The 20292-nt window shown below is 38.5% G+C and overlaps 2 protein-coding genes across 5 annotated transcripts in view; one reads left to right on the top strand and one right to left on the bottom strand.

The window, feature by feature from the left end:
- Window positions 1–4386, top strand: part of fgf14 (fibroblast growth factor 14) — a 99483-nt gene extending 95097 nt beyond the window's left edge. For all 4 annotated transcript variants that reach the window (XM_056755480.1, XM_056755481.1, XM_056755482.1 and 1 more), the window contains exon 5: window positions 1524–4386. In XM_056755480.1, coding sequence (XP_056611458.1) covers window positions 1524–1666 — 143 coding nt within the window. In that variant the 3' untranslated portion in view covers window positions 1667–4386. The remainder of the gene's footprint in view (window positions 1–1523) is intronic.
- A 1040-nt stretch (window positions 4387–5426) lies between these two features.
- Window positions 5427–20292, bottom strand: part of itgbl1 (integrin, beta-like 1) — a 42778-nt gene continuing 27912 nt past the window's right edge. The window contains exons 9-12 of the mRNA XM_056755146.1: window positions 19347–19463; window positions 11920–12066; window positions 7204–7317; window positions 5427–5997 (exon numbers count right to left, since the gene is read on the bottom strand). Coding sequence (XP_056611124.1) covers window positions 5909–5997; window positions 7204–7317; window positions 11920–12066; window positions 19347–19463 — 467 coding nt within the window. The 3' untranslated portion in view covers window positions 5427–5908. The remainder of the gene's footprint in view (window positions 5998–7203; window positions 7318–11919; window positions 12067–19346; window positions 19464–20292) is intronic.

The raw sequence follows: 20292 nt of genomic DNA, 5'->3' as shown, positions 1-20292 counted from the left end.
AGAGAGAGAGGATCAAGAGGAGATGATGTAAAAAGAAGTGAGAAGAAAGGAAGTGAACAGCAGTCTCAGGTGAGATTAGAGACACTGTAATTGACAGTGTTATAAGTCACGGTCTCTGTCTGCTTCAGAGAGACTGGACAGAGGCTTCAGACTAATGTGAACAGATCTACTGTGGCCTCAATGATTAGTCAATGTGAACCCAACATCTATGCTGCTGTCATGAGGCCATATAATATTCCTCCAGTCTCTTCCAAATTCTTTAAAACTGTTTTTATTGTCTCGCTGTCTGGCTACTAGATGAATTTGTAATAATGTACTGTTCATTTCAAGATCAAGATGAGACATGGACGCTTTATTGCAATTAACAGATGTCCACATTATAGACCAGTTGTTCATTATTTCTGCACTAATAGCTCAACACAGGCCTGCTGTGTATGGGGCTCTGCTAACAATGCAGTCTTCTGTTGTGGTTTTAAACTGAGACAAGCAGTGCAACAAGTCAAATGTTTCCCTTGAGATCAGACCGTCTACCCATCACAACTAAGGCCCTTCTGACAGGCTGCCTGGACTTTGACACACTTCCCTAAGCTCTGTCAAAGCCACTTCAATGAATGTTATCTTTTTAGCCATGTTTCAGGTTCTGAAATGAGGATGGAAGTTTATTTTGTTTGGTAGCGATTTTGGTACATGGAAGTATTGGCAGGATTACACAATTTTTCACAATCATATAATTTTGAACATTCTACACTAAAAACCCAATGACAGAGACACTGAAAATTATTAAAATGAGCTTAATTACATTATTGCCACATAATGTACATACAATGTAGTAAACCAATTCATATTTTTGTATTAAATATCACATATTTTATCTGTATTTTTACATTTTAGAGTAGCCTGTTAAATCATCAAAACTATAGAACAACACAAAGAGAACTGAGAATTAAGTTTTAGACTGAAACAATGAAAAAGAATTTGCAGAAATCATCCATTTCAAAATAAATAAATAAATTGTTTGCACAATTATATTTTGTCAACGAAACTAATGTATAAAATAAATACAAAAATTGGTGTTTTTTTATATAATTGTCATATATAATATATATTAAAAAAATGATATATATTTTTTTTGTTTTCTTATGAAAGAATTGTATATATTAGCACGTTTATTATGTTGTCTACAAAACAAATTTAAGCAAAGATTAAAAGAATTTGAAGATCATTAGAAACATTTAAAAAACTCCCAGCATTTCCAAACTTTTGACTATAAATGAAGAGTTTGGTTCCAAAACTCTGTTTTAAACAAAACTGAAATCATCTTTTTTATAGTACATTCCAATTAATATCAATTAAACCGTAGTTAATATGTTTTGATTTAAGACATAATAACAAAAATAATACAGCTAACTAACACAATAAAACACAATTTGTATTAAAACGGAGTTATCTCATTTTGGAACCAAACTCTTGAAAAATAGTTGAAGAATTTCCCAGCTGACCGTTTCTCCTTCTCTGTTTTGCAGTCGCTATGTACCGCGAGCCGTCGTTGCATGATGTGGGGGAGACCGTGACCAAACCCGCCGTGCCTCCCAGCAAAAGCACAAGCGAGCCGGCCGTCATGAATGGAGGCAAACCCGTCAGCAAGGAAACCAAGCCCACCACATAGCCAGATCTCCGCTCAGCCGCACTCAACCCTGGAGAGACGCGCTCCTTCTGTCAGACTCTCAGTGTTTGTGGATCGGGTCCGGGCGTCCTCCGCCCTCTCCCCACCTCTCCCTCCGCCTTCCTTCACTTTGCTGACTGTTCCGATCCGATTCGACGGACTGGCTTTGGAAGCGCGGTCTGCTGTGCACGTTGAAGGACGCAACTGGATAAACCAGCTAAACTCTCACCATGGAATGCCCTAACCGATATGGAATGCCTTTTACAACGAAACCAATCTTTTTTCTGTAATCGAGACAATCCACGCTAATTAAATTGTGTGCCCTTTTGCCTGCTAACAGTCACCCGTTATATCCCTTTTATTCTCTGGCAGCAAACGCCGTACGTTTCAGATCTATTTTCTTTATAAACGCAGTAACGCCAGCTACGTTCTGGGTTATACTGTAAAGATATACATATATAGACTGCAATTCACGATTTGGTTTCAAGTCAGTTCCCTGTGTCTTGCGTCAGTGGCCCTCACTCTCCAAAAGCTTGAATTCCAAATCTTCCCCTTTGTCGGTTACTTACGAATCTTGTCGGGCTATGTGTAATTTTCTATGGCAAATGTGCATTGTTACGTGCAGTTGTAAAATAACGGATTGTTGGATCACGAGACCTAGCTGGTGACCTGTTCGCAGAGGACTATCAGGGTGGAGCCACCTAAACCCAGAATCAAGCTCAATGTCTTCTCATTCTCTTCATGTTCGAAAAGTGACACAAATATACAGTCAATGTCACGCAGTCGATAAAAGGAGCTGGCACGTGCTGGGGAGCTTTATACGGTACATATCACTGTCTAGTTCCCACTAGTATGGTGCAGATTGGTTTAAACTCCTGAATTCCACTTTCTTTGCTCTTAATTTGGAGAGCGTGGGCTCTAGAGATATCTATAGGCCTTGTAGGCCTCTGGTCAAGGCCCCTCTTTAACATGCTGAGTCCTCTGAACTATGGGCTAGTTCCCGTGAGCACATTCAATGTGACGCGAGCGGCAGCCGTAAATAAATACGGTCTACTTCAGGCCTGCGTGGTCTGCGGGGCACCATTAGCTGCACACCCATTTCGTTCAGCTAAGGCATGGGCAAGGTTAGTATTACGTTTTCTTCTTGCAGCGCTGTCGCAGTGCAAGAGATGGCTTCTGTAACGATGTTTTCACTGTATAAAAATAAAAGAAAAATCGCAAACGAACTAAACAAATCGACTTTTAACTATCAGATATGACGATTCTGAAACGAGAGGGGTTTTTCCTAGCTCAGCATGCAGAGTCAAATACTGTTCATCATGTGCCTGTGATGACCTCTAACCCAGCATGCAAAAACACGTACCCAGTCTGTGCTGGGTTAAAGGTGCCTCATGCCCCAGACGCCATCGGGAACACACATACACAAATTCAGTAGCAAGCTCACCCACTAAACCCGTTTTCAATCCAAGCTTCGTCCCGCAGGGGTCGATCTTGAAATTTACCAAAGTCCGTAAACACGAGAATCCAGCCGAACGGTTTCAGTAACTCGGAGGATGGGGGGGTCCTCCTTCCTCACTGTGACTTGGGTTCATCCGTGGAGAGGAATTGTCGACTTTTTATCGTCTCGATTGAAAAGGCTCAGATGTCCTTCACTTGTAGTGTTCATTTAAACCAGGGGTACCTAATACTAATCACCTGCATGTTTTTTCTTACGGACCAAAGTATGGGACGGGTAGAAACGTGTAGTATATGAAGCGTAGGGCTACAGCGAATGGGCATGATTATATAAGGCTCTCTCATACTCTGGATTGAGACCATTGCACTTTGCGTTTGAAATTTGACTCATCTACTCACCACTTTTAGCATTTTACGAACAACTAGGCGATTGTTGGCCAAGTTGACATGAAGCCTGTCTTGCTTTCCCAGTTTTCCTAGTTTGGATGACTACAGTTTAGAATGTTATGAAGTAGACTGAGGCTATGCTGCTAAATACAAATATATTCGACACTTCGTTTAAAGACCTGTGTTTTAATTTCTCTGGATTATGAGCTAGTTTCATATTAGGAAATGTTCAAGCACATTAGTTAGAACTTAAATATTTGTCTGTACAAAGCCGACTTTAATGCTAGAATGAGATGCAGTACTATACTGAAAAAGTAGCTTCATATTTGAGATGGAAGGCTGGTGTCCCACTTCCATACGAAACAAATCACTCACTCACTCAAATGAGCTCTACATGCTGGGCTACAGTTGCCCTGCGAACCAGTTAACTGGTTTAATGAAGGTTGGATTTATTTTTGTAAGTGACTGGTAAGTGTGCATTTGTTAGAATGTTTGTTTGTTTTTTTCTCCTCGTTCAGATGTCTGTGTTTGTTTCGTTCCATTTGGGTTGTGCGCGTGTGTGTCGTCGAGTCGTAATGAGGAGCAATCGCTGAACAACTGATCTTTCTGTGGCTTTCTTTCGGTTTCTTTTCAGTGGTCAAGGAAGGTTTTCATTGTCTGTAGGTTGGTTTTAATGGTTTAAGTTGACAGTTTATTCATCCGTTGCATGGGAAGAGGGTGGCATATAAGAACTGCATGTCGTAGGCTATGTGTATCATGGACTGTTGGTATGTTCTGCTAATTTTACATACATATATGCAAAGAGTTTGTCTGCACTGTACAGTTTGTGTTTGTTGTATACACAGATACAACATATTGAATAAAATATTTATATAAAGGTGTACTGAAATCTTTCTTTTTTAATGCAATATTTAGTGATTATATAAAATATTCACCAGCGGTGATATCAAGGTTATTGTTACCAAAGCTTTTAATTGTTAATTCGTTCTTTTGTTTTTGTTTCAGTTTAGTTGATGATTTATGATTTAATTAAGTTAAGTTCATTATTTTTTCAACTTTTGTTCTTTATTTTATTATTGATGTTTTTAACAGCATAATAACCTTGATCAACAATACATCGCCTTATAACTATAAGTTTCTATCTGGATCCCGTTTTATGATTACGAGCTTCAATGTTTTTGCATTACATTTAACTTTGTAGTTAAAACCTTTTTTCTAAAATAGTCCCAAAATGTACACAGCGTAAAAAAAACATCATGTAATGTAAATAATTTGTCATTATTTACAAAAATTAGTCAGTAGAACCTTATAATTCCAAGGTAATGAATAGTTAGTCAACCCAGTAATGATAAAGACTGTACAATGTCAGATTCTTAATGTGAAAACTCAGGATTCAATTTTACAGTCACAAACACACAAGCCTCAAATATCATTGCTATAGACCACTTCGACAGATTTTAACAACACTGATCTAGAAGAACTTCCTAATTCAGTTTTTTAACACTGCACAAGCATTTGAACAATAAACAACCGACGGTACATTTATAATGTTTATTTAAAAATGTTAAACATATGAAGAGTTCAGATGCAAAGACGACTTTTCAATTAAAATGAGCATTTTCATCAGGATCCTACATTTACTTTCAGCAATACCAGATATTTCAGACTGAATGGATCTTTAACGGGTTTAGAAGCTAAATGATTTGAGTAATGTGTACTTTGTGTGAAGAGCATTCACTTGGACGGAGGTGGCTTTTAAATGGGTTTGCATCTAAACTAATTATCTTTAAGTTATAGTTATCTATGTAAGATTTAAAATATAAAAATAAAACCACAGTTCTGCTGGTCCAATGTTTACATATTGCGAAGTGGTCTATTCCGTTCAAAAACATCAAACAATAATACCAGACATGTTTGACAGGTATATTGTAAAATACGTTTATTTAATTGCATATGCAGATTTCAGGTTATCTCAGAGCAGGTTATATTTCTTTTCGAGGGGCTGTTTACATCTTAAGAGTGTGTTTCCATCACATGAAAATTTCAAATGAAAAGCTGCGTAAATAAAACAGGGTCAAAACACAGCACGCACTCAGCGCTCGGAAAAACAACCAGAATAATAATCAAATGTTCTTATCTGTCGGCCTTCTCCTTTCACGTGTCTGTCAACAGACGATATGAACACCGTTATACATATATTTTCATATATTTAGTTATATAGAAATCTATAGAGGGTTATAGATAATATCCGCTGGCAAAAAGGAACCTGCAGCTGTTTCATGTGCATCTAGAGGTAATAAACCACATTGTTGTAATAAAAAACATCTGAGAGCTTCTCTGATCTCTTCCAGAACAAATCTTCCCAGCTTTAAAACAGGAACAGTCTTTAAATGTCCACTGGCTTCAATACTCCTCCCCTACCCAAATTTCACAGGCGTTTCCTGTCCAGCCGTCCCAGCACTCACAGCTTCCACAGTTGCACACGCCGTTCCCTGGAACAAGAGACAGGGGAAAAGACAGAACTGAGACACCCGGATTGTCGGTTCCCTAATCTCAACATGCTTTCTCTCTTCACACCCCCTGTGATGGAGCATGCAGAGGCTTTTTGAGTGGTGTCCCATATATTTAGTATTAACACAAGACATTTTCTTTTTACACAAAAAAGTTTGTAACTGAACAGTGCTGGCACCCATTCACTTCTATTGTTTGGAAACAAAACCAATGCGAGTGAATGGGTGACCAAAGTTACCAACGTTCTTCAAAATATCTTCTTTTTTTTGTTCTCCGGAAGAAAGAAAGTCAGACAGGTTTGAAATGACAAGAGGGTGTGTAAATGATGACAAAATGTTCATTTTTGGCTGAACTATCACTTTAACACATATTCTATCAACATCAAACAGTTCTCATCTGCAGTCCATGAAATCAAGCCCGTCTTCGCTAATAGATTTTTCACATTGTTCATCAGCTGCGGGTGTAATGAGAACATGAAGAAGGCATGAAAACGCAAAATCATTATTGAGAAACTGGCAGAGATATTTTTGCATGATTATAATCGTAAACCGCATAACTGTCACCCAAGGTAAAAGAAAGAATTGGCTGATTGTTTGCATTTGCATTTCATCTCTATCGAAACGATGGCTTTCCCTGAGCAACACGAGAAAATAGTTTATAATAACCCTTATGAATATGGAAATGATGACATATGCCCCGATCGTTAATATGCTAATCAGTGACATTTAACAGAAACGTTTGCGCATTCCTTTTATCAATTGTGCTTTTCTTCTCCATTTGTAATGAATTTCGCGTCTCTGCGTGAAGAACGGTTGATCTGCTCAATGACTTTGCGACTGATAAAGAAGTCATTAAACTAATAAGTAAACAAGTTCTCGACATCTGTCCTAATATCTTCAAGCCCTTGAGCGATCATCACGATAAATATTTATTATGCTTCTTATTATCACTGTTGAGGCAGCTCTACATGCTTTGAAAGGAAACCTCGACTCTCTCCGGAATTTCTTGCCAAGCAGGAAGAGTACAAGGCAGCGGGGACTCTCTGACTGGATGACCCGGCCTGCATGTCGCTCAGAGTCGTCTAATCAATCGGCAGCCACATCACAGGACCTCAATATCAGCCACAAAGAGATCTGTCAGCGTGTGAGTGGGTGTTTGGAGGAGCGCAGACGCAGTTGAAAACGTACCTGTGCAAACTAGACCATCGTGTTTGTCGCACTCTCTGTCGTCGCATTCGCAGAATTCTCCTGAAATGTACCACTCCTGCGTTGAGCAGATACACCGGCCGCAGTGACATGACCCTGCGGAAACAAGTTAGCCTTCAGTTTGTTTATTAATTCTCTTGCGCAGTTTGACGTGATTATGAAACACTTTGGAAGATACAGTGGTATTTAAAAAGGGATCTTGCGCGTCTTTGTGTGAAACAGCATATGACCGAAGAAACATTTAAGAGTCCAGTAACAAATACTGTCTCTGCTCATTTCAAGTGAGGGTATAAACAGCCGGTTCTGAGTGCGTTTTATTCATATCACACATTCACGCACAACTTTTCTCAAATCCACTACAGTCTCACAGATTCTCTGTAAATTGTAAAAATGAACTGCTGTCTGGATGGGATTTCAATATAAAGGCCATGTTTAGAGCAAACCATCAGTGTATTTCATACGTTTTTGGATGTAAAGAGAGCGTTTGGACCCAGAAAACCTCATGACCTTCCATGTTTGGTGGAGGCTTAACAAGCAGATAGGCCATTTCTCGATATGCGTTGTCCAGTGGTCTTGTGTCCTCATGTTCTCGCTCTTTGTCATCAATAACCATCAAAGTCTGGTTCCAGTACTCATGAACACAAGAACGGAGAAGGCATGAAAGTACCCCGCTGTGTTCTTGATATCAATGCAGCCTTGCGCGTGTACGGTACCCGCTTGAAGTCCCATATGTCACAGCGGCGCGTCCATCCAAGTTCGTTCTTCCGAGGCTGCCTCGCAAGACCGGTCTCCACCAGTACACAAGTCCGGACTTGGAATTGAGAAACGGCCATAGTGTTGATAATCTATGGCAGCGATTCCCAATCTTTTTCATTCCAGGACCCACCTAGAAATATTTTTAAATGGAAATATGGGGAGAAAATGCAAGAGTTTTTATTTTCCCTAAATAGAATAAATGAAATTTAAGCTGGTAAAATGGTAAAATATCAAATCTTTTGTTATTGCCAGTCATTAACTGGACTAAACTGTTTTTTCGGGTGTCATTCAAAAGCCAAGTGACTTTCTATGACCCACAGTTTGAAAACGCCTGATCTATGACAATATAGTTCCTCAGAAATTACATACTTTTGTAGGCTAACCCGGAAGTAAGTGCTGCACTGTTGCCCTCGACGGAAAGATGCATTTCTACTATAGACTTTTGTGAGATCGCAAAGAATAAGGTCTGTGATTAAGAAAGGTTTAGGATTAACACACTTTTTGACTATCGAGATAATCTTTTCAGATTAACGCAACAATTCTTACTTTTGAAGCCTAAACACAATCGGTAGAAGTAAAAAGCTAACATGATGCTATAAACAGACTACACTACGGTCGCTCGAAATCAATGTCACCACCACCAAGCCTCCGATAACTTTCTTGTGTTTCCTGGTAAGTAACTACCTCAGTGACTAAATCCCCATCCAGGTTTTTAGAGATTTGTGCCCATTATTTGTGAGATTTATATGCACGATGACCTCTAACGTCCCTGCCAAAGGATGTAGTCCCTTTTAGCAGCTTGTTAGCAACTGCTGTTTTAAAGACACGATAAAGCTTTTAAAATCACGAGTGGGTTTACAACGTGTGTTTTATGTCATGGATTACAACGCGAAAATATTTTAAGGTTTCATTAACCACAAATCTTGTTTTAAGCAATTTACCAAAGACCCATTCGAAAACCCATAGACTTTGGTGCGATGGAACCGGAAGTGCTAAAATGCTAACTTGCTTCCAGGGTTTGCGTAAAAAATATCTGCAGTACTCTGAAGTAAGTAGCACAACAAATCGGATGGGATGTGTGCAGATATTGAATACTCCAAAGAAACGACACATTACTTATGTTTCGCATGTATTTTAGGATCAGTTTAAAAATGTATGTTTGATGGAATAACGCTGATTTTTGTTGCAGTTTACATGAATCTTGGCATTCTCTCAATATATTGCTGCTGGGCGACTCTATGTCACTCCTGAGGTTTTGTGTTTGTTGGAATGCAACAGACACTGGACTAAAATGGCGGCAATAGATGCAGAAATGCTGATTACAGACAAAACTTGAGTGGTCTCTATATTTTTTGTGGAGATGTTGATTGCATACAAGGTGCAACTGCGTGTTCTGGCAACATCATTGAAACATGTATGTATCCACCGGGTCAATTAATGAAAATAATTTACATCAAGCGATAACCGCACTAGTCTTGCCAAGTGGTTCTCAAACGTTGTTGTAAGGCACCATTTGTGTAAGATGCATCGCTTTGCGGCCCCCCAGATAAAGACTTATGATCTTAAACTTAGAATTTTAACTAAATCAAAAGATATTCAGTTAAACCATACTGGAACATCAATTATTTTGGTTGGGAGGCTTATTTTTCTGATGTAGGATTACATAAAATTTATGATAAATTTCTATCTTTCCTGAAATGCCACAAAATGAGAACGTCTTGGTTACATATGTAACCTCAGTTCCCTCATGGAGGGAACGAGACGTTGTGTCGAGAACGACAGATAGGGTTCGCCCTTGAGAACCAATCAACTCTGACTACTATAGAAAAGGCCAATGAAATTTGGCGAATGAAATTTACATGCCGGTCTCTGCCCCCGGATGTCCGGTATAAAAGGAAGCCGGTGTGCAGCATTCATTTACCTCTTGTTCTGAAGAGTCTGAAAGCGTCTCACGACTGCAGCAGAATACGATACGTGTTTGTGGCATAAGGGACACAACGTCTCGTTCCCTCCATCAGGGAACTGAGGTTACAGACGTAACCAAGATGGGTACCGCCCTGACCGGTAAGCTTTCACGGACGGAGGCCTTAGCTCTCTACTGGCGAGAGGCCGTCCGGCTCGGGTTTACACCGGGTAAGCACAACTTCCTTAATTAGAGATGCGCTGCAGAGGCCACCTCCTACCCGTGGGGAGGAATACCACTTTAGGGTCCCAAGAGGGTATGGAGTGGAGACGAGGCGGATTCCGCCCTCTCGCGCCCCTTAGGAACCTGGTGACCAGGTCGTGTTGACCTTGAAACTTTGCACGGAGCTCATGCATTATACCCGGGTCGGCCTTACCCTCGTGGAGCTTTCTCAACATCTTGGCCTGGCGGACCTGCAGGATGGCCATGGCATAGAGAGAGGAGGCAACCTGGCCCCGCGGCAGCGCAAGCCTTCGACACCAGTGATGCCGAAGTCCTACACGCCTTGGATGGTAGGCGTGGCCGATTCCCCCATGTTCCACCCGTGGGATCTCGACGCAGCCTTTGGCCGGAGCTGGTTTGACTAAAGCGGGCCATGAGTGGAGTGCTCCAAGTTTTACACAGCTCCTCATGTACCTCCAGGAAAAAGATGGCACCCGGGGTGGGCGACCCCAGGAACCACGTATCCCTGGGTTAGCATCTCATCACAATCGACATCTCATCTACGTCACCCATCGTTTCCGAGTGCCGTAACTTCTGTATGACCATCTGCCCGTTCTCGAAACAACGTCAGGAGACCGACAGAAAGGGAACCACTGGACTTACCAAATAAATGTTTGAAATAACCATTCGGTTAATTTCAGAAATTGTGTGCATCTCATTGGGTGTCATTAAATAAGCAACCCTGCTTTTGAAAAATTTGTATTGGAATTTGCCTTAAAAACACAGTATCGGTCAAAATCATGTCTCACAACAACATCTTTTAACATCTTATAAGCTGTGTTTACATTACACAGGAGATCCAGGGAATTCTATATATCAGGGGAAATTAAATATTGCGTGACATGAGGGCATTGGGCTTCCTGTAGCTGAGCTGTTTCTTTACCTTACAAACATAATACAGTGAAAGTTATTGATCATCAAACAAAACATCCTTTTTCGATCCCCCCACCATTTCGTCTACAGAGAGGTAATATGTTAATGCTTATTACAATCAGCAGCCCACCCGTTCACCTGCCCCCAAAGCTTTTCAATGCAAAAATGTATTTAATTATTACGGTGTTTCAGTCTTAATAATGTTGACGTTGTTACGACAAGCAAAACAACTCTCCTGCTGTTTTCTGAGAATTAATTTGAGAAAATTATGTGAAACAAGAGCTCGAGGAATTTCTTATTCTCACCAGCCAGGCAACTGTAAACAAACAGCGTTCTGTCATCTGCGCTAACAAACTAAGTGCAGGCGTATGAAAGCGTATTATTTTGTCATTTGACATGTAAACAAGCTTTATCGTGTTTTCCAGGATGCTAATAGGTAACATACAAAGCAGAACATGTGCTTGCTCTGGTTTCTTGTTGAAACGTAACACCTTAAGTTTGACTTTCGGTGTCTGGAGTGGATTTCAAGAACAGATGTTTGGTGGATGTGCCAGAATGCAAGTCCGAGTTAAATCCACGTGTTCATACAAAGGCAAAAAAAAATTAAAATAGAGACATGGCTTCAATCCCAAATCTCAATCTTTTTGTTATTTGTAACTTTTTGTTACACAAAATGGCAAACGTCTTCCATAAACTGACAGGCAGTTATTCCTGCTACCGTTTGCTATCATGTCCATTAGATGATCATGTGTGAGCATCCATCTAAAGCTCTGTTTGTTTCACATATTCCCCAGCGAACAAATCAGAGAACGCACTTTCATTTTAAGAAGACGACTGACAAACGTTACTTCTCAAGGTGCCACTCAGAGCATCGTCCGTCCTACCTTTTCCGGAGCACATGACGTTGTTGGCCGTCTCGCACTGGCTCTTGCTCTGCGCGACCGTCATATCACAGATGAGGGGGATCAGGCAGTGTTTCCCATACCATCCATCACTACAGATACAGCGGCCACACGAGCAGAAGCCCTGGCCTGAGGGAGACACATACACACCCAATTACTTTCTCCTCACCATTTCTCCTTACCAAAGAAAGCACCATTTGTATCTGCCACAACAAAGCAACGGTCTGATTGATCAAGGCAAATATAATTGGTTCGAACAGACAGGGATTCGCTTCTAGACTCGCTAATGGCGTTGCGGTATACAGCTCTTATCACTTATAGACCTCCAGGGGTGAACCGTCCTATGGCTTCTGGGATCGTGCTGGGTTTGCACGAGGAGCTGAGAAAGCATTAAGGTTTTCATAATGAGTTAACCGTGTAAATTACGCTCAATCAAATCCTTTGTGTCAGCTACCGTCATGAAAACAAACAGGGGGTAGTAGTTCTATTAACTATAGATTTTTTTAAACCTTTACATTTACAAACTTTCAAACCGTATGACTTTCTTTCTTCTGCAAAACACAGAAGAAGATATTTTGAAGAACATTACTTAAGCAAACAGCACTGGACCACATTGACTTGTGCTGAATGGATAAGACATTTCTTAAAATATCTTGTTTTGCCAAAATACAGTCAAATGCAGATTCTAAATGACATGAGGGTGAATAAATGACAGAATATTTATTTCGGGGGTCAACTATTCCTTAAATTCCTTCAGCAAAACACAAAAGAAGATATTTTGAAGAATGCCGGTAACCAAAAACTATTGGTCCCCATTCAATGCAAGTCAATGGGACCAACAGTTTACCACCATTCTTTAAAAAATCTTCATTTGTGTTCTGCATGTAAAAGAAAGTCATAGAGTTTTGAAATGTCATGAAGGTGAGGAAATGATGACAGAATTTTCATTTTTGGGTGAACTATACCTTTAATCTTGATATGCCAACTTTTTCAATATTTTTTCACCATCACTCAATTTTCTGAATGATGGTTATTGAGGTTGTTCAACATGTAAATTTTGAATATTCCTTCCTCATAGGGATGCAAAGTAACATGATGTTTTTAAAATCTCTATAGTTTTTCATAGAGACATAATGGAGACAAAAAGGGAGATCAAATTGAAACCTGTACTTAAATCTCCATCTCCTCACATCACTCCAGTATTGTCACAATTGTTCCCAATTCAAAAGGAGCTTGAATAATATCTGAACACAGATTTTATATAATAGTCAAGTCAGAAATTTGATAAAGATTTTTCTACCATGATTATTTGTGTAAAGCGTCCTTATTTATTTGTAGCTCAAAAACGGTCACAGTCAAACAACACCATGAAGAGAGTCTTTCAGAGTAAGTGAGTTAAACTGTAAACGTGACTGATAACCAGATCCAGATGGAATGTGCCGGCTTTGCTGCCTTTTCTATTGTAATTTCAGGGGAAATCTATGGAGGATTTAAGCTGGTAAAATATGTTAAATGATGGGAACATTGCAGGGTAATTGGTAGAGTTTTCTGCTCACACAGACCGAGTGTTGGCTTGAGTAACATATCAAGTTTTTTGGCACATTTGACTGTAACCCTATCGCCCCCCTTAGATGCCGAGGTTTCTTTCCATCTAATACTTGACTAGGATTCGTGTCTGCATATTCACATACAGAATTCTTCTAGACTAAAAGAAGTTGTTTTTATTAAATGTCCCCGTCACTTATGAACAAGGTTATTTGGCACTCAAGGGTGTTTACAAGAGAAGCGGGGATCTGTGCATGGGTGTTATTTCAGGTGGGCTGTAAGGAAACGAAATGTTCTGAAGCTGAAGTGTAGTTTTTGTGTGATCCCTGAGAGAGCAGTTGGTGACTCACTGTAAAATGCACACTGAGCGACATAACCATCTCCCCTTCCAGACACTTTGTTAACGGAACTCCTTGGTCTTTACATTAAAAAAAATCAGGGATTCCTCACACTTCATCTTCATTTTGGGGTGTTAGCGCTTGAAGTTCAGTTCTCTTGGTTTATTTGGTCCAGACCAACAAAAATATATATTTAGTCTGGGTTAGTGTTCATGCTGGCTTTTTTACCATTGAAACTAAAGTCATAAAGATAAGGTCATGACCTGATAACATATGTGAGCCTGGATCACAAAACCAGTCTTAAGTAGCACTTGAAAAGTAGTGAAAGACAAAAATACATTGTATAGGTCAAAATTATTGATTTTTCTTTAATGTCAAAAATCATTAGGATATTAAGGAAAAATCATGTTCCATGAAGATATTTTGTAAAGTTCCAACCTTAAATATATAAAAACTTTATTTTGGGGAGTGGATGGCCTGCAACAGTGTCCCTGATTAAAAACTTCAAAGGCAATTTTCTCAATATTTAGATTTTTTGGCACTCTCAGATTCCTGAGTTTTAAACAGTTGTATCTCTGCCAGATATTATCCTATTCTAACAACTCATACATCAATAGAAAGATATTTATTCAGCTTTCAGATTATGTAAAAATCTGGTTTTATTGTCCAGGGTCACATATGATGTCAGCCTTCATGACATATTTTGAGAACACATGGTGTTTTTTATACCAGCCATATGCTTTCAGAGAGCTCCTAAAATGTTTAAAGTCAAAAGTGCCATTTTAATCCTCTTTTGTACAGACACATATCTAATGAACGCTCTTTCTATGTTGTCAAATTGTGTTATTTAGGGTCACATCTTATGACTATCTGTTTTTAGATTGCATTCATATTTCGATCAAAGGGTTAGGACTGTGATCCACCCTTTCAAGGGGTCTTGGTTTGCTTGTTTGATGCACCCAAAGTTCGGACGGCAGAATTAAAGGAAAAGTTCAACATCAAAATGAAAATTCTGTCATTATTAACAAGCACCTTGGCAATTTAAACCTGTTTGACTTTCTTCTGCACAACAAAAAAGAAGATATTTGGAAATATGTTTACATTGGTTTTGTGTCCATAAAAAAGTAGTCAACGGGAACCATCAGTTTTTGGTTGCCAACATCCTTCAAAATATCTTCTTTTGTGTTTCGCAGAAGAAAGAAAATCAAAAATGGTGAGTAAATGATAACATAATTACCATTTTGAAGGTAAAATTCCTTTAACATTAAACACTAACAAGTGTTTCTCTTTACTTTTCAGTTCAGCAATTCTAACACAAATCATTCATGTAATCCCAACCTGAATGGATTAAATATGATGACTAAACGTAAAAAATATTATTATGTAGTATGAATTGTATTAGACAAGTAGGAAAATTCTGTTTTTCCTGTGCAGTTTGTTTTTCTCGAATCAAACCTGTCAAGTGTGAACACACCCGTACATGTGCCTTAAAATGTTTAAACTATTAAAGATCTATCTATGAGTGCGTTTACATCCTCGTCCGAGGTTGTTTTGCCATTACTCTGATTTTGCACTGCATGTAATAGCCTTTACCGGTTTTCTCTCAGTTTTGTTTATGTGTGCAGGTCTGACAGTGCAATAGTAAAAGTCACAAATATTTTTACAAAAAAAAGTAAAATAACGCATAAAAACCTGGTTTCGAATCTTGCAGTTGATGTAAAAACGTCAAAATGAAGAACTATTGTTGCATACAGAATGCAGGTACTGAGGACATGAGAAGAGATGTAAAATTACAGCTTCTGACCGTTTTCCTGCTGCATTTTTAATTATTAAACAGACTATCGACGGTGACGTCACTGCACGAGAGAAACCTGTCAAAAGTGTTAAACTTCCGTGAAAACGCCGTTTTCTGCGTAGCTGTTTTATCGCATGTAAACACGTGAAAACAGGTTTCTTTTATAAGCAGATTATTGATAGATATCTGTTTATTTTGTGCATGTAAACTCACTGTCTAACATATGTCTGAGACAAACTAAAGACTTTCGAAATGTATATACATACTCTTTTGCATTAATGCAGATTTTAAATTACGTGCCAAAAGTAATGTAACTGTGAGAAAAGACATTTTCATTTCGCTCTCTGTCTTGTCTATCTGGTTTAGTTTGTGGGTGTAGATACACAGGCTTGAAGTCTGATGCACTCTGGGTAGCTCTACATGCTTGACTGCTTCAATCAGCCTGCCTACGAGAGCATTTAATTGCTTTGGTGAGTGGCACCCCGGTCCTTTCAATTAAAGCACACCTGCGATTCCGCATTATCCCGGTCGTAAATGCAATTCAACCCGGGCAAGTTCGGATTCACGGTGATTCTCGCGCATATTTCTGAAAGGATATTTTCCAAGGTTTTAAACTCTCAGGTGTGGATCTCATAAAACTGCATAAATCCGATTTGAAATATTGATGAGCTTGCATTTCTCCACCACGCTTTATGGTATTACAGTTGGCACGTCTTCTCCCTCCATGGGCTAAAGATCACATGATCTGTAGGTAACGCCTCATTTTAACCAGCAGGACCATCTGTGCAATAAGCTGAGATGAACTTTCTTAACATGGGAATGCTGGATCTCCTGGAGGAGGATGCATGAGCTTTGAGCTGGAGGGAAAAAGTGTTTCTGTGGTTTTCCTGTGTTAGCATGCTCTGTTTGATCTGTCGGACTGTAGCTCTGGGAGTGACAGCAGTGGAGCTCTATGCATATTTTAACATCTCCTAAGGCTCGTCCACACAAGTGCACTGGGCCAAAAAATCACGGTGTCTGCACGATAAGTGACAACGGCCCAATAAGTATTCTGAACGCATAACAAATTCATTAAAGTCAACCTCAGATATTGAAGTATGCCTGAAAACAGTTGTGGTCATATGATGGAACTTTCATCACATTTAAAAGTTCCTTTAATAGCAGTGCTATATGGAAAAGGTTTACTTATCATATCATTTTGATAATTTGAGTTATGGTGGACAATCAACCAAAACAAACAGGTATGATGCTAATATAGTTTAGGTTTACACAGTGGCTACCTTCAGCCCACCCAAAAGTATTTAAATTGGAAGCTATATTTGCTTTTATGCATTAATGCCCTACAAACCGAGGTACACTATTTCAGTAAGAAAAAATATATAATAAAAATATATACATTTACATTTAAATTATTTAGCAGATGCTTTTATCCAAAGCAATTTACAAATGAAGCATAACAATGGAAGCAAGCAGTGCAATATAAGGGCAGCAATGCATAAGTACAAAAGAACTGGCTACAGTTTGCCTAACACAGTGCACGACGTTATGCTTTAGAAATAGAATTTTAAAGTTTTACATAATTAATATTGCATATAGGAATTTATAGTCTGTTTAATATTTGACCTGTGTTTCTCTCTCCTTTATCTGAAATTGTGCTTTCACAGTGCGTGCAAGTCTGTTTGTGTGTGTGTGTGTGCGTGCGTGCTTGTCTGTGTTTGTGTGTGTGTGCGCGTGGTTATCTGTGTGTCCGTGCACATCCGTGTGTCTGCGCGTCCATGTGTGTGTGTCTATGTCTATGTGTGTTAGTACATGTGCATATTGTGTGCATGGAGCATTTGTATGTGCGTATGTCTGTCTTCTGTGTTTTCACCTTTTTCTTGTTTTTACAGGTTTTACAGGTTTGCTTATAGTCAATATGTCTCATGTACAGCTGCTTTGTAACAATGAAAATTGTGAATAGCACTATATAAATAAAGTTGTTATGTAAATAAAAAAAAAACTATTTTTTTTTTTAGAAAAAATAAAACAGAAAAAGGATAGAAAAAGGAGTCTGAGATTCCACTTTTCTTATAGAAACAGATGGAACATTTCGCTTAAGGTGATTCTTATATAAATGTGCATAAATATAATTTCATTATTAATTTGATTTATTAATATTAATATTTAAATTATATGTATTTTAAATACAATTAAAAGATATTATATATAATCTTATGATTTAAATATAAACAAAATAATTGACTTATAATCGAGTGATGGGTAGTTCACAAATAAACCGTACTGTGTGTCCTATGGTGTGAAAGCAAACATTTAGAAAACAAACAGTGAATATATTATTATATATTATCCATATTTTTATTTAAAATAGCATGAAGAGATTCATCTTTATTGTTCGTTTTTTCCCAAAATTTCTGCATAGGACACATGTATGGTTTGTTTGTCAACTACCCACGTATTATCTATTCACAATATAAAAACTGAATTTTGACAAATGGTTTTCAGTCGCAGTAAAACACGTTCATAGTAAATGTGATAGACTACATCTGTGACTGACTGGGTCACATAGTCTAAAAATACTAAATACTGAGAGAAAATGTCTAGCATAATATGCCAGTAATGCAGTAAAGTTGATATATTTTAAATGTGCCTTACATGTCTGAATACTTCTCTAAAAACTATAAATGTTTTGTTCCGCTTTAACTTTTAGATTATGTGTATAAGCAATGCTTAGCTGGGCTCAGGCGTGATGTGTTGTTGATGCTGATTCTTTATTTATTGCCTTTTTGTCCTCTCTTGGCAAAACCACGTTTATATTATGATTGATTCCCTTGTGTTTAACATTAATAACACGCATGTCAGATAGTGTGAATGTTACTTTCCACAATGATAAAAAAATAAGCCAAAATAGCTAAGTTGTTAGTGGATTGCATGATGTGGAGTCTACGTGGGTTAATGTTAAAACCCACAGGCTGTTATGATATCACCCTGGAAAAAAAGACTCATTTTCTTCAGTGCTTCACTGGTTTTGCTTTCATGGCAAGCTACCAAAGAAGAAATAGCAAGTATTGTGTTGGAAGCCTCTATGATAGTGTAGAAATTTGCTCCACCTAAAGCAATTTAGGCCCAGTGATAAGACTATTGTATTCCTCTATTACGAATGATCTGAGAACAGAGGTAGCCGTGAATGACTCTGCAACATACACAGATTTAATTGTTAACGGGTCCTCATGAATCTGGAGATTTACTTTTGCAGTTTCTGTGTTTATTTAGAGGAAAAATCTGCATAAATTCGGGGTATTGATTAAAAAATGTAAAATGTGGTAAACAGAGCAGCAAGTTCTGGAATCGTGCAGAACTTTCAATTCAACTCAGTAAGCATAGTTTTTTTTGTGTGCATGGTTTTGATTCGAAGACAGAAAAAATATAAAAAATATTTTTTATAAAATATGTATAAATATTGAAAATATATATAAAATATAATAATAATCTGTCCTTTTAGATGAACATTGAGACTAATATTAGAGTATTTAATAAACAAATAAGGATTTTCAATATAAAGAATAAATTAAATATTGCATTATTTCACCACAGAATCCAATTGTTATGAATGACGGTGTGTTGGATTTCCTTTCACCTCCTTTTCGAATGCTGTATGATGCTCACAGACCAGAATCAGCTTCATTTGTCATGTGCTAATAATATGGTGCCATTATTAAGTGGGTGTGTGTTACCTCCACAAACATTTCCGTTCAGGTCCTCGCACTGCCGGTCGTCACACTCACAGTTCCTGCCGTGTACACGTTTATCTCCTGGTGGGTGACAAGTGCACTGGCCACATAAACACTGCCCTAAAACACACAAAAACACACTGAGACACGACAGTGACACCAAATTCAAACTGGTTGCTATTGTCACAGTGTTTTAATCAAGATCTTGTTTGAATGTATGAATCTTGTATGAGTCGACGTTTCACGTTGACCTTGACTCCTCAAGGTCAAGTGAAAAGGTCATAGTGACTAAGTGCTCTATTATCATCGAGCGCTCTTGTCTGCTAAGGTGGCATATGTGGTTGTCTGACACTGACAGCTGTTAAAGCTCCAGCTCTGTGCAGGCGAACAGAACAACAAAGCAACGCCCTGTCTGACAAGCTCTCAGCCTGCCAAGCAGATAAAAGCTGCTTGCCGCCGTTGCCTCGGTAACTGGTGATGTCATAACACTTTTGCCTCATCGATTAGCTTTAGTGACATCACATAGCTCTTCCCTTGGCTGTGCATGATAACTCCACGTTTAACTGCTAAGAATGGACCATCGATTTTTTTTTTAAATAAAGGTTTGATGTTTTGAGGGGTTTATTTTTTCTTTTTCTATTCTTTTAATCTTAATCTGTTTATTCTCACAACTCTAATAATCTAATGATGCTATTTATCAACCAGTCATCAAGTACACTTTTTTTCTGTAAGTTATTTTGTTCTGTTGAACACAAAATAAAATATTTTGAACAATGTAGGAAAGCAGTTTTGGGGCACTTCGACTACCATTGTCATTTTTCCTACTATGGTAGTCAGATCTTTTGTGTTACAAGCATTCTTTCAAATATCTTTCTCTGTGTTCATCCGAACAGAGACATTGAAACAACTCGAGGGTGAATGAATACAGAATTTATATTTTTGGGTGAAC

The sequence above is a fragment of the Triplophysa dalaica genome, chromosome 8, assembly GCF_015846415.1.
Source record: "Triplophysa dalaica isolate WHDGS20190420 chromosome 8, ASM1584641v1, whole genome shotgun sequence".
Classification (NCBI taxonomy): domain Eukaryota; kingdom Metazoa; phylum Chordata; class Actinopteri; order Cypriniformes; family Nemacheilidae; genus Triplophysa; species Triplophysa dalaica.
Note: the sequence above shows the minus strand (reverse complement) of the source record. Positions and strands in the feature narration are given on the sequence as shown.